At 44.6% G+C, this 17,315-nt stretch overlaps 1 protein-coding gene across 17 annotated transcripts in view; it reads left to right on the top strand.

Annotated features, from left to right (window-relative positions):
• Positions 1-17,315, top strand: part of CLASP1 (cytoplasmic linker associated protein 1) — a 400,778-nt gene that overhangs the window by 361,288 nt on the left and 22,175 nt on the right. For all 17 annotated transcript variants that reach the window (XM_060262849.1, XM_060262864.1, XM_060262857.1 and 14 more), the window contains 2 exons: positions 2,987-3,177; positions 5,665-5,793. In XM_060262849.1, coding sequence (XP_060118832.1) covers positions 2,987-3,177; positions 5,665-5,793 — 320 coding nt within the window. The remainder of the gene's footprint in view (positions 1-2,986; positions 3,178-5,664; positions 5,794-17,315) is intronic.

The following is a 17,315-nucleotide window of genomic DNA, read 5'->3' as shown; positions in this document are numbered from 1 at the left end:
TGTTGTGGGGGAGGAGGGAAAAGGAGATTGTGAGTCGCTCTGAGACTCTTCGGAGTGGAGGGCGGGATATAAATCCAGTATCTTCATCTACCTCACAGGGTGACTGTTGTGGGGGGGGGGAAGGTAAAGGAGATTGTGAGCCGCTCTGAGACTCTTTGGAGCGGAGGGCGGGATATAAATCCAATATCTTCATCTACCTCACAGGGTGTCTGTTGTGGGGGAGGAAGGGAAAGGAGATTGTGAGCCGCTCTGAGACTCTTCGGAGTGGAGGGCGGGATATAAATCCAATATCTTCATCTACCTCACAGGGTGTCTGTTGTGGGGGAGGAAGGGAAAGGAGATTGTGAGCCGCTCTGAGACTCTTCGGAGTGAAGGGCGGGATATAAATCCAATATCTTCATCTACCTCACAGGGTGTCTGTTGTGGGGGAGGAAGGGAAAGGAGATTGTGAGCCGCTCTGAGACTCTTCGGAGTGGAGGGCGGGATATAAATCCAATATCTTCATCTACCTCACAGGGTGTCTGTTGTGGGGGAGGAAGGGAAAGGAGATTGTGAGCCGCTCTGAGACTCTTCGGAGTGGAGGGCGGGATATAAATCCAGTATCTTCATCTACCTCACAGGGTGACTGTTGTGGGGGGGGGGAAGGTAAAGGAGATTGTGAGCCGCTCTGAGACTCTTTGGAGCGGAGGGCGGGATATAAATCCAATATCTTCATCTACCTCACAGGGTGTCTGTTGTGGGGGAGGAAGGGAAAGGAGATTGTGAGCCGCTCTGAGACTCTTCGGAGTGGAGGGCGGGATATAAATCCAATATCTTCATCTACCTCACAGGGTGTCTGTTGTGGGGGAGGAAGGGAAAGGAGATTGTGAGCCGCTCTGAGACTCTTCGGAGTGAAGGGCGGGATATAAATCCAATATCTTCATCTACCTCACAGGGTGTCTGTTGTGGGGGAGGAAGGGAAAGGAGATTGTGAGCCGCTCTGAGACTCTTCGGAGTGGAGGGCGGGATATAAATCCAGTATCTTCATCTACCTCACAGGGTGTCTGTTGTGGGGGAGGAAGGGAAAGGAGATTGTGAGCCGCTCTGAGACTCTTCGGAGTGAAGGGCGGGATATAAATCCAATATCTTCATCTACCTCACAGGGTGTCTGTTGTGGGGGAGGAAGGGAAAGGAGATTGTGAGCCGCTCTGAGACTCTTCGGAGTGGAGGGCGGGATATAAATCCAGTATCTTCATCTACCTCACAGGGTGACTGTTGTGGGGGGGGGGGAAGGTAAAGGAGATTGTGAGCCGCTCTGAGACTCTTTGGAGCGGAGGGCGGGATATAAATCCAATATCTTCATCTACCTCACAGGGTGTCTGTTGTGGGGGAGGAAGGGAAAGGAGATTGTGAGCCGCTCTGAGACTCTTCGGAGTGAAGGGCGGGATATAAATCCAATATCTTCATCTACCTCACAGGGTGTCTGTTGTGGGGGAGGAAGGGAAAGGAGATTGTGAGCCGTTCTGAGACTCTTCGGAGTGGAGGGCGGGATATAAATCCAATATCTTCATCTACCTCACAGGGTGTCTGTTGTGGGGGAGGAAGGGAAAGGAGATTGTGAGCCGCTCTGAGACTCTTCGGAGTGGAGGGCGGGATATAAATCCAGTATCTTCTTCTTCTTCTTACATTGGTTGCCCTCTTCTGTATTTTATTCCAGCTCTGCGATATCCTTTTTGAGGTACAATGACCAGAACTGTACGCATTATTTCTAATGAGATGGCATCATATGCCTATATAGGGGGATTCTAATATTAGTTTTATTTTCAGTGAGGAGTGTGCAAAAAAAAAAAACCTGCTAATTTTTTTGTTTGGGTATATTGAACTTGGAAAATATCAGTATTTCCAGATGTTCCTGAATCCCAACACCACTATGGTATTTGGATTTTGGAAATATTTGGGAAACCCAGGGCTTTTTTTGAGTACACTGGAGTGCTGCTCCGGCTGGTTTGGCCAGGGCTCCGGCTACAAAAAAAAAAAAAAAGATCTCCAGCAGAGCAGCAGTGCCATGCTGTGGCATTGCTTCCTGGGGCCCATCTTGCCAGCCAGGCTCACAGGGCTGGGCCACACTGCAGCGCAGCTTCCTGGGGCCTAGCTGGCAGGGCTGAGCTGCACTGTGGTGCAGCTTCCTGGAGCTCCTGCTGGGCTTTTTAAAGAAAGAAAGCCTTGGGGAAACCCAAGTTTTTCAGCTTCATGATACCCTATAAGGACCACAGGCACGAAGGCTTCAAGGCAAACTCACTGGTTCAGAGTTCACTTGCAGCGCAGCTTGCAAAAGACACGGAGGAGGAAAGGTCATTTATAGGGAACTCCCTTTAAATGCCTTTTGCAAGCCATGCTGCGACTGAACTCAGAAGGCTTCCAGGTGAGCTTACCACTTTAGAGTTCACTCATGGTGTGGCTTGCAAAAGGCATTTAAATGACTTTCCCACCCCCCCTCCATGCTGGAGAGCCAGTTTGGTGTAGTGGTTAAGTGTGCGGACTCTTATCTGGGAGAACCAGGTTTGATTCCCCACTCCTCCACTTGCACCTGCTGGAATGGCCTTGGGTCAGCCATAGCTCTGGCAGAGGTTGTCCTTGAAAGGGCAGCTGCTGTGAGAGCCCTCTCCAGCCCCACCCACCTCACAGGGTGTCTGTTGTGGGGGAGGAAGGTAAAGGAGATTGTGAGCCGCTCTGAGACTCTTCGGAGTGGAGGGCGGGATATAAATCCAATATCTTCTTCTTCTTATCCTCCGGAGCATCTTATAGTCCGAAAAATACGGTAAATGTTAGATGTTACAGACCAGGCTGCTGAACTGTTATAAATCAAAATGTATAACCGAGAAATTGTGGGGGAAAGTTTATAGGTACAGAAGCAAGAAATACTATGAATTACTATCCAATCCTCAGTTATTTTCTACAGTTCTTTCTGGTTTAACTGATGCGACTTCCTTTTCATTTGTTCTGCCAGTGCCCATTGATCATTCAGATTTGGTGGCTGATCTTTTAAAAGAGCTCTCCAATCACAATGAACGGGTGGAAGAACGGAAAGGAGCTCTTCTCGAGTTACTAAAGATCACAAGGGAAGATAACCTGGGAGTCTGGGAAGAACATTTCAAGACCATTTTGCTTTTACTACTTGAAACACTTGGAGACAAAGACGTAAGAGATAGATACGTGTACAGAGAGGTGTATAAATATGAGCACCCCACTTTATTATTTTTTTTATTCTGCATTCTTTTATTTCGAGAGGAGGGGACATTCTATCCTCTGAAGCTGTCGGGGTAGTTTAATATAGCATCACCATTTCAAAGGCATTGTATTTCTGGCGCCTAGGCTTCCCAATCCCCAGGTCCCAGCAGGGGATCCCCCGGTTTTATAGGCTTCCCCCCTCCCTTAGCCAGCTGGCCGGCGGGGGAAGCCCTACCCCCACAGCCATTTTGCACCTCCATGAACAATTCCCATAGGGAATGATGGGGAATTGATCTGCAGGTATCAGGGGCTGTGGGGGGTGCTGTTTTTTGAGGCAGAGTTGCCAAATTTTCAGTATAGCATTTAGTGCCTCCCCCCAAAATACCTCCCAAGTTTCAAAAGGATTGGACCAGGGGGTCCAATTCTATGAGCCCCAAAAGAAGGTGCCCCTATCCTTCATTATTTTCTATGGAAGGAAGGCATTTTAAAAGGTGTGCGGTCCCTTTAAATGCGATGGCCAGAACTCCCTTGGAGTTCAATTATGCTTGTCACACCCTTGCTCCTGGCTCCACCCCCAATGTCTCCTGGCTCCACCCCCAAAGTCCCCAGATATTTCTTGAATTGGAATTGGCAACCCTACTGGCGCCTGTTTTGTGAACCTGATGTCAACAAAATCCAGTACCAGTGAAAACATCGTTCAGTATTTGAACAGCATGCACTGGTGTTCTCTGGCCTTAATGAAGTTGTCTTGGATCTTAGAGTTGCCTTCCGTGGGGTAGTGGCTGTAGTGCCAGCATAAGATCCCTCATAGCAGAGGAGTTTAGCACTTAAAAATCAGTATAATTGAGTTTTCCATTAACACTTCGGTGTCCATTCAGATGTTTGGAGAAGTGGAATCAAATTGTGTTGGACAGAGATGGTTTCTGTGTTTACACATGCTCACCAAATCCTACCCTTGTTTACGGAGCTTGATTAGAGACATCCGGGTTTTGATCAAGCTCTACTTTACCATGACAGCTGAACGGGAGTTCTTTATAAGATTCAATCTGCAATATGCATGCTGAACATCCCATTGATCAGATCTGTAGACTCAGATATTTTTACAATTGCAGATTTGGTTTTAACTCCTTCCTTAACTCCCTTTGATACAACTGTCCCTAAGCGTAATTACTTAATTGGCTGATATATCCTTTGCAACCAATTAATTGTTATTTCTATTGATTTTTCTGACACCTCCCCCTCCCCCCCCCAAAAAAACACAAAGCAAGTAACTGGGGGGGGGGGGACCCTTTATCACTACACAGTCTACTTATATAGCAAGTATGAAATACCTAAAATCCTGTCTGTATTTTAACTTGCTTGTAAAGTTGAAATTCTATTAAAATGTTACTGTTAAGCAGCCAAAAACACTTATTTGCATGCCAGTTATTGTTTCCAGCTTTTGTTGTCATAGATCCATCAAAAAGATATAATCGGGAGGCAAAGTCATGTGCTGGCACATGGATTGCGCAGGTGAATGAATACAAAAGCATCATAATGTACTTAAAGAGTTCAGTCTAGAGCAAGTTAGACTAAATACTCCTCTGTTGAAACTGTAGGCACTGTTTGGCATGGCTGTCATCCAAAAACATAATGCAATGGTTATATAACCTGGGCAGTTGTTCTATTACTTTCCTAATAACGACATTCCCAAATGAGTGGGAGGCTGCAAACTGAATAATAAAAATGATAGCTATGATGTTCATAAGAAATGTAGTTTTGTAATAAAAAAGTTTAGATTTGTAATAATAGTTAATTATTTCCTGGATTTCAGAAGAACGGAAAAACTAAACTTAATTTACCTGAGTTTAAGTATCCCTAACAAATCAGTGGTTTGGTTTTGCTTTCTTACTGACCTGCATTTCAGAAACATACACCACTGGAACTTTGCATGCAAAGTACTGGTTTTTAAAAAGATTCCCATCGGGTGGCTTAGATCAGCGAGTGCTCATACGTTGCCAGTGGGCCGACTGTAGAATGCAGAGAAATCTGCACTTTATTTTAAAGTAAGTTTCTGAGTCTCATAGTTGAAGCGTTATAAAAGCAGGATGACGATATATATTAAAAATCGAAATCAAAAGCCTATTCCAAAGAAACATCATGTTATTTCTGGCTTAACGATTCCACAATATCATTGCATAATAACTGGGCACACAAGTTACCCATGTTTGATTATTACGCACCTGGATCTAATGCAACTGTGTTACTGGGCTTTGCTAATGAGCCCATGATTTTTTACCCCTTGTGGACCTCTCTAGGAAGCAGGTATCAAACACTCCTCATCCACCATTCCCTGGTTTTTACTGAAATTGAAGTTGTGCATAAGTATTATTTTCAGCTCACTAACGGTGGCTTCATGTTAACGGTTCAGGTAACCTAAATGGTCTCTCCCATGCCTTTTGCTGCTTTGTCATATAGCATTCGATAAGAGCCCTGGCACTGAGAGTGCTGCGAGAAATCTTGAGGAACCAGCCTGCGAGATTTAAGAACTATGCGGAATTGACCATTATGAAGACTTTGGAAGCACATAAAGATTCTCACAAAGAGGTGAGTGGTTTTGGTTCTCCTAAGGCTGCTTACACAGTGAGTGCTTTAGCACAAAGATCCAACTTGCGGGATTTGTTGAGAGCCTGAATCTGTTCCCCAGAGAGTACTGAGATCGGGCTCCCAAAATCTGCTTGTTATCCCCGGGCCAAAGGAGGCCTGTCTGAAATCCACCAGGGACAGGGCCTTTTCTGTAACGGCTCCTTACTGGTGGAACCAGCTGCCGGAAGAGGTGAGGGCCCTGCGGGACCTTGGCCAGTTCCGCAGGGCCTGTAAGACAGCCCTCTTCCGGCTGGCCTATAACTAACTGGCACTGGAAACTCTATAGAAGGTTGCAGTGTAGTATTCTGATAGAGCGCTTGTTTTATATGTTTTATTATTTTACTGTTTTAACTGCTGTAACTTGATGTATTTAAAATCTAAAATTTATGTTAGATCTTATATGTTGTGAGCCGCCCTGAGCCACTTCGGTGGGAAGGGCGGGATATAAATTGAAATAAACTGAAAACTGAAACTAAAGCACTCAAAGTTTGCATTGCCCTAGCTCAGGGGTGGCCGAACTTGCTTAACGTAAGAGCCACGTAGAATAAATGTCAGATATTTGAGAGCCAGAGGACATGAACAAATATTACATGCGCACGTTATTAAAATTCTTAATATTTTATTTGCACAGAAAGATAAAATACATATGTATGCACTTTACAACGTGACTATGATAGGAGGAGACTTTTAAAAAACAACAACAAAAGCTGGGAATAACAGACCCGATAAGACCAGCACAGGGAAAGGTTAGAGAATTATTTTTTGATACCAGTGGGAGAAGGAAACACACATGAACCATATAAATCACTGATCACCGTTTACATCTTTATGCATCTCTCTTTGCCTTGACACCAAGGTTAATAAATACAAATCTTACAAGAGCTATGAAACTAAGGGGATACCCTACGATGCCCTCTTTAATTCTGTCCCTTTTTCCAGTGGCTCCCTTGGCTCTTGTGCTCTCATTCCCTGCTCTAAGTCTCTGAGCAACCTCAGTAGTGGTGGAGAAGAGCTTGCAAGCCTGCCTATTTCCCCTTCCTTCCCCACTTCACACATGGTGGAAATAGTCGCCTACCAAGAGGCTAGCCCTCAGAGGCTGACTGAGGTCCCAATGCTAAGCACACTTACTTGAGAATAAGCCTGCATTGAGTTCCTCCTCGTTGTCTGGGAGCCATGCGATATGTGTGAAAGAGTCACGTGTGGCTCCTGGAGCTGCAGATGGCCACCTTGCTAAACTTGCTGTTGATGTCTTGAATGTAAAGAAGAGGTCTTAAAACAGAATTGCGCGTACACAAGGCCGTGCCTTACAGTTTTGCTGCCCTTTGTCTGAAATATGTAGCGGTGTTATACATCTGAGATTCTTGTAAGATGTAGGTAGGTAGGTAGATGTAATAACGCAGTGGTGAATTTGTGTTAAAAGTAACAGCGTTTCTGTGAAGAGGGGAGAGTGCTATCCCACTTACGACAGCCTTGAAGGCAGCTGTGAGAGAGATATGTTTGGCATATCTGGAAACAGTTGCAAAGAAGTGGTCTAACATTCTCCTTGAGTCCCATGGAATATGCTGTGATGGAATGACCATGGATTGGCTTCAAAGAATCCCAGAGGAGGAAAATAGCCTTTGCCATTATTCTGCAAATGCCTAATCAGTAATAACTAAGCAGCAGCCGACAGCAAGAATCGCTTTTAAAATCATGTACTTAATAAAGACCAATAACCATGACAAACAATACACACAAATGAAAGAAGGCGCTCCGAATGTGTGCACACACATAACTACCATCCCCATTTCCATTCACACTTGTACCAGTCAACAAAAACTAAGTGAACAGAAAAGATTTTCACTGATGACTCCAGGGTGCTAGAAAGGATATCCATTATCGATTGACTACCAGCTGGGGAAGCCACAAGGAATATCCACATCATCTCCTGGAACATAGCTGGGTGGAAGAGTAAAGTGAATGACTCAGATTTTTTGGACTTTTTGAAATCCTTTGATTGTGTCTTCCTTCAGGAAACGTGGGCAGAAGACAGTTTTAGACTGACGGATTTTAAAGCTTTTAATCTCCCCGCTTATAGATCTCATTCTAAAGGTCGCAGTAAAGCAGGCCTGGCTGCTTTGGTGAAATCCAGCTTACCATTTAAGGTGGTCCTCTTGGATCCTTGCCCGCCAATTGCCCAGGCTTTCTTGCTGTCCTCTCCAGCACTGACCCTAATCATGATTAATGTTTATTTGGCCCCTTCTAATGGTGAGCTGGAGTTTGATGCTGTCTGGGAGAAATTTTCTGATTATGTGATGTCTTTGTCTCGGAAATTCCATACTGCTCAGCTCATGATTTTTGGTGATTTTAATGCTCGGATAGGCAGTAACAATCAGGTTTTGTCTGGCAGATAAAAAGACGAAGGCTAGTTCCCGGAGAAAGCCACGTGGCACTGCATAAAAGGCCCTATTCCTAGTGGCCACCGGCCTCAGTCTAATGCATATGGAGTTGACCTCTGCAAGTGATTTTAGCTGACGGGAGACTTTGTAATGTGGGCAAGCTGGCCTTTAAGTATCCAGACCATTTGGGGCTTATAAGTCATAACCAGCACTTCAGATCGGGTCCAAAGTTAAAAGGAAGCCAGTCTAACCCTTCCGTTCCCAAAAGACTTCAGAGTATATTGCAGTAGTCTAGTCTGGATGTAAAGAAAGCATGGATGAGCACGTCTGAATCATATTTCTCAATGGAAAGACATAGCAGGGAGATCAGCCAAAGCTGGGCAAAGGCACTACATGGTACTGGAGAGGCCTGTGTCTCTATCTATAAGCACACCTCAAGTAGCCTTATTCCAAGTTATGAACTTGCTCTTTGCAACACTGATAGAACAGGCTGACTCCTTAATCCTTGATTTACAATACGGTTGACAAATGGCATCTCAGTCCTGTCTACACTGGGGTTCAGATTACTGCTCCTCATACAGTCAGTAACTGCCTCACGATTCTGATTCAGGACATCTGCTGTTTCACTAAAGTAGAGCTGGATGATATCAGCATACTGATGATGCTTCAGATCCTCCCTGTGGTTTTATATAGATGTTAAACAGAATGGAAGCCTGTGGGACCCCATAGTGCAAATGCTGAAGGTTCAAGTAGCTATGATATTATTATTATTATTATTATTATTATTATTATTATTATTATTATTATTATTATTATTATTATTGATGATGATGATGATAATTCTGGGCAATGTACATCAGTAATATGGAAATACATAAATTTAAAACCAATAAAAACAATTCAAGCAAAAAATACCTTACAAACCCCTGATAGCGCCCTATTTAAATGTCTTCTGTTCCAGACGGTGGGACATCAAATCGAGGGGATGGAGCTCAGAGGGGATGGGGAAATCATTGTCCTTACTAATTGTCCAAGGGAGGCCAGATTGAAATCCACCTGGGATCGGGCCTTCTCCATAGCGGCTCCCCTACTGTGGAACCAACTCCCGGAGGAGGTACGGGCCCTGCGATGTTTAGACCAATTCCGCAGGGCCTGCAAGACCCACCTCTTTAAAATAGCCTTCACTTAATACCAAGAAAGTCCTGCTGGATGTGTTTTATGTTTTAGTCACTGGATTTTATGGAAGATCTTAACTATAGCACCATAATCTTAATGTAATTTTTAATGATTTTAAGGATGATTTTATAACTGAAATTTTATATGAATTTATAACTGAAATTATTGTATATGGTTTTATTGTACACTGTATTTACGTGTTGTGAGCCACCTGCTTGCGGGGAGGGCGGGATACAAATAAAAAGTATTATTATTATTATTACACGAAAGCCTGTTTTACGGGCCCTGTGGAATCGCATATGGTTGCACAGGGCCCCGATGTCATCTGGCAGAGAGTTCCACCAGGCCTGGGCTAGGATCAAGAAAGCCCTGGCCCTTGTTGAGAAGAGCTGGACCACTTTGGGGCCAGAGATCGCCAACACGTTATCAACAGTACGGGATAATGCTCTTCCAGGGATGTAACAGAGGAGGCGGTCCCACAAATACGTCAGCCCCAGACCGTTCAAGGCCTTGAAGGTTATAACCAAAACCTTGAATCTGACTTGGTACTCAACTGGAAGCCAGTTTAGCTGGTGCAGCACAGGCTGAATATGTGTTGTCTGTGGCATTCCCATCAGGACTTATCCCCCCACATTCTGGACCCAAGGGTAGGCCAGTGTAGAGCGAGTTATAGTAATCTAGCCTGGAGGTGACAGTTGTATGGATTTCTGTGGCCAGATCAGAGCAAGACAGGAGGGGAGCCAATTCCCGAGCTTGGCAAAGATGGAAAAATGCCACCTTGGCAATGTACATGACTTGGGCCTCCACTGAAAGGGAGGTATCCAGCATCACTCCCAAACTCTTCACAGATAGCACTGGTGTTAGCAGCCATGTGTCATCCAAGAAGCCCTGAAGTTTCTTGGCTACTGCTCTCTCAATCACCTTGGCCAGAAATGGTAGACTGGAAACTGGTCGGTAATTGGCTGGATTCAAAAGATACATAGATGGCTTTTTCAAGAGCAGTACAACCACTGCTTCCTTGAGGCCCTCTGGAAGGACCCCTGTCTCCAAGGTCATTTCCTTCATAGGGCTCTGGAATCTCTCATTGCTGGCCTTGACCAGCCAAGAGGGTCACGGGTCAAGTAAGCACATGGTTGGCCTAACAGCACCCAGGACCCTGCTAACATCAGAAGAAGAGAGCAGACTGAGTCACAGACCGAGCCTGAAGATGGCCAAGGAACCTCCAGTTCACTAACTGTGTCAAAATTTGCCGGTAAGTCACAATGGAGCAACAGAAGACTGAAGAAGACTGTAGATTTATACCCTGCCGTTCTCTCTGAATCAGAGTCTCAGAGCAGCTAACAATCTCCTTTATCTTCTTCCCCCACAACAGACACCCTGTGAGGTGGGTGGGGTTGAGAGAGCTCTCACAGAAGCTGCCCTTTCAAGGTCAACTCATGGCTGACCCAAGGCCATTCCAGCAGCTGCAAGTGGAGGAGTGGGGACAGGACTTTATCTGGGGACAGGACTATCTGCAAAGAAACTCATGAACGCCTCTAAACCAATAGCCAGATTACTAAATCTATTTGAACCTCTCATCAAGAGGGATGTTAATGACCAAATCACCCTAAACAATTGAGTTTGGCATGAGCTTGTGGATCTGATGGAGGCTGTGTAGAATTCCCTCTTCACAGCCTTCACCACTATCTCATAGGATTTCAGAGGTCCGATGAGATGTTCATGCCACTTCACTGCAAGTATACCGCCAAACTCACTCTAGTCGTCGAAGCTCCTGTTTCATTCTCCTGAGTTCTGTGTACCAGAGGGAAGATTTTCCTTGGGAGCACAGAGAACGTCGGGGAGCAACCTCATCAATGGCTTCAGTGAGACGGGAGTTCCAGTCTCCTATCAGCTCATTTAATGAGGCGCTGGAAGGCTGCGGATCCTGCAGAGCATTGTGGAATCCAGTGGGATCCATTAGTCTCTGCAGGCCAGCAAAAACGAGCTCACCACCTAGACAGAGAGGAGTGAGAATGTCCAGCTGGGCCTTTGGAACCAAGTGGTCTAACCATGGCACCTCTTCAGATCCACATTCACCCCCATGTCAAAGATCAAATCCAGGGTGTGTCCTGCTTGATGTGTGCGGCCTAAAACAATTTGGTAGATTCGCAGTTCTACTGTGGAAGACACCAGGTCTGAGGCCCGAATAGAGGTGGTGGATGCATCCACATGGACATTGAAGTCCGCAAGGACTAATAACCGTGGGAACTCCCAAGGGTCACCCAGCCACTGCCTCCAACAGGCTCAGAAGGCTGTCAGTACAACAGTCAGATGGCCAAACTCACCTTGGGTTCCCACACCAGGCCAACACAATCAGTACTGGTGATCTTCAGGATGGGGAGTGGTTTGAAGGAAGACACCTTCCTGGATGAGCAAGGCCACCCCACCCCCCAAGTTCAGGACTGTTAGATGACCTGGTAGGACAAGTTCTTTCAAGGTGACCATCTTGCCACCCAGACCCAGGTCTTGGTCATGCAAGCCAGGTCCACTGACTGAGCTGCAAGATAATCCTGCAGTGTCCTGGTCTTATTATTTATGGCCCTTGCATTGCACAGCATCAATGTTGAAGGGGAGTTAACAATCCAAGCCTTCTCACCAGCATTTCATGGGATGGGACAAAGGTTGGAAAGGGACTGAGCATGTCCATATCTCTGTCCCCTTCCATACCAAGACCTTCTCCCACCACCATACTGCCCCCTGCCCTGGAGGACCAGGATCCCCAGCCCAGGACTGGCACTCAGTTAGTGTTTTCTTACCGTCGTTCTTCTGCAAATGTATCCTGGTGCTAACTGCAGTCTTGCGGTTTTGAACACTGCCAACCAATGCTATGCTTGTTTTTGCTTAAAAGTAAGTTCCACTGTGGTTGCTTCCACTCAGGGGACTTGTCCAGCATAGTTGTGAACGTAAGGCGTTGTGCTTCCACACAGCACTGTAGTGCATTCATGCACCCCTCAGCCTTTCCCCAGCTTTGCAAAGAATCATTCCTAAACCTGATTTACTGCAGTGTTTTTTGAAAGATTGCAGCAAAACTGGGGTGGGTGTTGTGTGGACAGGAAAAATGCAGATCTTCCTAGTCCCAACCGTATAGGTGCCTTTCCTTTCATTTTTATTATTGCATTCCTCTGACCAAAGGTCTTAAGCAAAATCCCCACATAGGTGCCGTCTTTCTGTGTCCTCGTCCCTGTGGCCATTTCTCCTTGAACGATACTAATGGAGGGCTCCATCAGGCATCTTTTTCCTTAATCAGTAACAGGCATATCACTGTAGTGTTAAAACTATGTTTTAATGCTATAGTGATCTGTCAGTTACTGACACCGTATCACTAGTGCAGAGTAGTGGTTAAGAATGTGGGAGTAGTAATTTGGAAGACCCCAGCTTTAAATCCCCCTCATACCAGAGAAAGTGCAAGGAAACCTTTCAAATAGAAATGGGGCGGGGGGAAGCCACAAAAGAAAGTAACAGGTAGATTGGGATACAACATATGGCCACGTAAGCAGTATAAGGTTATTATTACAAGCAAGAGTGGCAATATCCAGTTAAACAAGCATCATGGAAACTAATGTGTAAGGACTGTCTTTAGAAGGGGAGGGCAGGAAATATTTAATCCGTTTAATAAATCAGCATGTCTGTACTACACTTTCTTGGAAACAGTCTCTCCACACGACACTAGTTTTTTGTAACAGCGTTTAGCTGCAGTTGTAAACTGATTTCCAGATAAAGCAGTCGGACGAAACATTTTGTTCTAAAGGAGTGCCTTTACTGGCAGGCTTCTCCCAATTGTGCATTCTTCTTGACTCAATGCCCTTGTTTTCTTTCTGAATCACCTCCGTGAAAGAATGGGAAAGTTTGCCATCTCCAAATTCTCCTTCCAAAGGTTTTTCTTCAAATCATGTTTTTGTACAGTTGTGACATGCAACTTAAGTACCTAAATATGTCAGAGTTTTATCTTCTTATCCACCTCCTGTGTGCAGTTGTGAATGTAATATGTCAGTTTTGGTGAGACTAAAGTCACACACTCCTTTCCTGAGATCAGAGTGTGTGGATATCTTGCATTTTTTGAATTCTCCATTTGATGCCATTGAGGGATATCAGTCATCATTTCTTATCCAGATACATAGCTATTCCTAGCAGTGTCTTTGCTTGTCTGCTGTACACAGTTTCTGAGGTCCTATTCCTAGTGGCCACTAGCCTCAGTCTAATGCATATGGAGTTGACCTCTGAAAGTGATTTTAGCTGACGGGAAACTTTGTAATGTGGGCAAGCTGGCCTTTAAGTATCCAGACCATTTTGGGCTTATAAGTCATAACCAGCACTTCAGATCGGGTCCAAAGTTAAAAGGAAGCCAGTCTAACCCTTCCGTTCCCAAAAGACTTCAGAGTATATTGCAGTAGTCTAGTCTGGATGTAAAGGAAGCATGGATAAGCATGTCTGAATCATATTTCTCAATGGAAAGACATAGCAGGGAGATCAGCCAAAGCTGGGCAAAGGCACTACATGGTACTGGAGAGGCCTGTGTCTCTATCTATAAGCACACCTCAAGTAGCCTTATTCCAAGTTATGAACTTGCTCTTTGCAACACTGATAGAACAGGCTGACTCCTTAATCCTTGATTTACAATACGGTTGACAAAGTCCTGTCTACACTGGGGTTCAGATTACTGGTCCTCATACAGTCAGTAACTGCCTCACGATTCTGATTCAGGACATCTGCTGTTTCACTAAAGTAGAGCTGGATGATATCAGCATACTGATGATGCTTCAGATCCTCCCTGTGGTTTTATATAGATGTTAAACAGAATGGAAGCCTGTGGGACCCCATAGTGCAAATGCTGAAGGTTCAAGTAGCTATGATATTATTATTATTATTATTATTATTATTATTATTATTATTATTATTATTATTATTATTATTATTATTATTATTGATGATGATGATAATTCTGGGCAATGTACATCAGTAATATGGAAATACATAAATTTAAAACCAATAAAAACAATTCAAGCAAAAAATACCTTACAAACCCCTGATAGCGCCCTATTTAAATGTCTTCTGTTCCAGACGGTGGGACATCAAATCAAGGGGATGGAGCTCAGAGGGGATGGGGAAATCATTGTCCTTACTAATTGTCCAAGGGAGGCCAGATTGAAGTCCACCCGGGATCGGGCCTTCTCCATAGCGGCTCCCCTACTGTGGAACCAACTCCCGGAGGAGGTACGGGCCCTGCGATGTTTAGACCAATTCCGCAGGGCCTGCAAGACCCACCTCTTTAAAATAGCCTTCACTTAATACCGAGCCAAGAAAGTCCTGCTGGATATGTTTTATGTTTTAGTCACTGGATTTTATAATATGTCAGTTTTATAATATGTCTTGCATTTTTTGAATTCTCCATTTGATGCCATTGAGGGATATCAGTCATCATTTCTTATCCAGATACATAGCTATTCCTAGCAGTGTCTTTGCTTGTCTGCTGTACACAGTTTCTGAGGTCTTGGGAAAAAACTGTCATGCCTCATCTACATCTCCATGAACTTCAATTTACTTCTTCATTTATACCCTGCAGTTTCTCCCCAGTTACCCAAAGCAGCTACATCTTTTTCCTCTCCTCCATTTTATCCTCGCCGTAACCAGATGAGGTAGGCTAGGCTAAACGTGTGTGATGGGCCCAAAGTCACCAAGAAAGCTTCCATAGCAGAGTGGGAATTTGAACATGGGTTTCCCAGCTCCTAGTCCAACACTAGCTACTGCTCCATGCTGACTTAACCAAATGCAGGCATCTCCCACGCTTTTCAGTTAATTCAATGATGTTTGGCTGATTGATTGGAACAAGCAGTGTGAAAAGAGGCCTGGGAAGCAGGCAACTCACCTCTCACTGATAATCTGTGTTCCCCTCCAAGATCCAGCATAAATGCAGTGCTGTATTGCATGCATTTTTAATTGCCCGTGCAGAGTTCAACACTCTGTCATATGCAGCCATTTTGCTGGTAGCTGCATATGCAAAATATGAACACTACCAGTTTTGTGCAGTTCTGGGCACAAGTATGTGGAATCCCTTGTGCTTTTTAAACACAAAAAAACCATGCTCAAATCAAGCCTAATGTGATGCTTACCTTCGAAGTCGCATTTCTACTCGGTAAAAGTAAGAGCTCAGAGCTCAGCTTGCCGATTGCATATAAATGACTTGAACAAAGAAATCACAACAATAAAGAATAAAGAATGGGCCACAATTCTTTGCCTTTTAGGAGAGAGATGTTCTAAATTCCTTTTAAAAGGTATTTTTGAAGGGAGCAAAGTATCCCAGCTCAGTCCTGAGTGGAATAATTCAAAGCGCATTAATGGGCTGTAGGAACAAAGAATTCCTCAAGTTTTTTAAATTAAAAACAGAATCTGGTTGTGGCAGCCTGGGAAGGACATGTAGTAAAGATTTGGGGGATTAATCGTTATCCCCCTCTATTCTACCATGGGCTTGGAGACGATAAGACTTTACCAGATGGTCTTGCGTTACTGATAAATGAATATTACATTTTGAAATATTCTCTTTTAACTCAGACACCAAGGTAAGACTATCTAGAATAAAAATTGAGGCTGGGAGAACATGTCACTAGGTCAGGGGATAGCCTAGCTGTTGCTTAATATAAGCATTGTATAAAGTGCTACGTTGTGAACAGTAGCTAAGCTTCTAATATTTCAGGAAGGAAGACATACTGTAGAACTAAGAACCCTGAAATATGAAGAACAGGAAAAGGATTCCTTCTAAATTGCCTTTCATATCAGAATGGTGATATAAAATGGAGTCTGAATGGCATTCCCATTGGTCCAGTATCAGTGATCTTGGTGGTAGATTCCCCTTGGGTAACTTCTAGCCCACTAGGTCCACCCAACCACTCGTTGAAAGCTCTCCCCTTAGGACAACTGGCTTGTGGATATTACCACATGGTGATAGTATAAATTTGTGAAACACAAGAGGAATACTTAATGAGCCAAAAGACTCTCGGGCTCCTTTCAATAACTAATAAGATAACTCACATTCAAAGGAGGAAAACTAACTTGGGGCCAGATAAAGCAAGGTAACTGCCACACTCTAAAATGCTCATGTACGCATGCCATCGGTCACTGGAAGCAATCTCCAGACCGTATCGCTCAACTTGAGCCTTCCCAGAGTATCTCTCATTGAGAAGATATGGAAGAAGGGCAACAGATGGACCATTTGTGCATGCATGCAAGTAATTTGGCACTAATGTCTGGGAAGACTGGTGTCTGTTTGATACATGTGCAATAATTTAATTAAATGATTAAATCAGTGGTGTCAAACATGCAGCCCGAGGGCCGAATCAGGACCCCAGAGGGCTCCTATCAGGCCCCCAAGCAACTGGCTGTCATCTGCTTCCTTCTCCCTCTCCGTTGCTTCCTTCTGCATTACAGCTTGCTTTGCCAGGTTTGCTCAATTGCACAGGAGCTACGGAGCAAAGCCTCTATTTTGCTCATTGGTTGAGGCTCTTCTCTTGGGGAGGAGGTGGGGAAGGGGATAGCTTGCTTCAAAGCAAGCTCTGGCTCTTTCCTTCCTTCTCCAGAGGACCAGGAGGGGAGGAGCCTCAGCCAATAGATGGAAGAGAGGCTTGGCTTGGTAGCTCTGCTGTGCAACTGAGCGAGCCTGGTTTGCGCATGACGGATACAAAGAAAGCACCTTTAAGACCAACAAGTGCTAATGTTTTAAGCATGTTTTATTTTAAATTAAAGTTCGAATCTCTGCTACCTGGCATTATATTTTATGACACACATAGTGTTTTAAGATTGCTATTGTGCTGGGAGTGCCAACTAGGTGTAATGGCTAAGGTGAAGGGAGAAACGGGGGAAAGTGGCCTTAATAATGTTGCGTAGGCACTGAAAGACAGA

Source organism: Heteronotia binoei, chromosome 21 (assembly GCF_032191835.1).
Source record: "Heteronotia binoei isolate CCM8104 ecotype False Entrance Well chromosome 21, APGP_CSIRO_Hbin_v1, whole genome shotgun sequence".
NCBI classification, from domain to species: Eukaryota; Metazoa; Chordata; class Lepidosauria; order Squamata; family Gekkonidae; genus Heteronotia; species Heteronotia binoei.
This window is presented reverse-complemented; position numbering and strand designations above follow the sequence as displayed.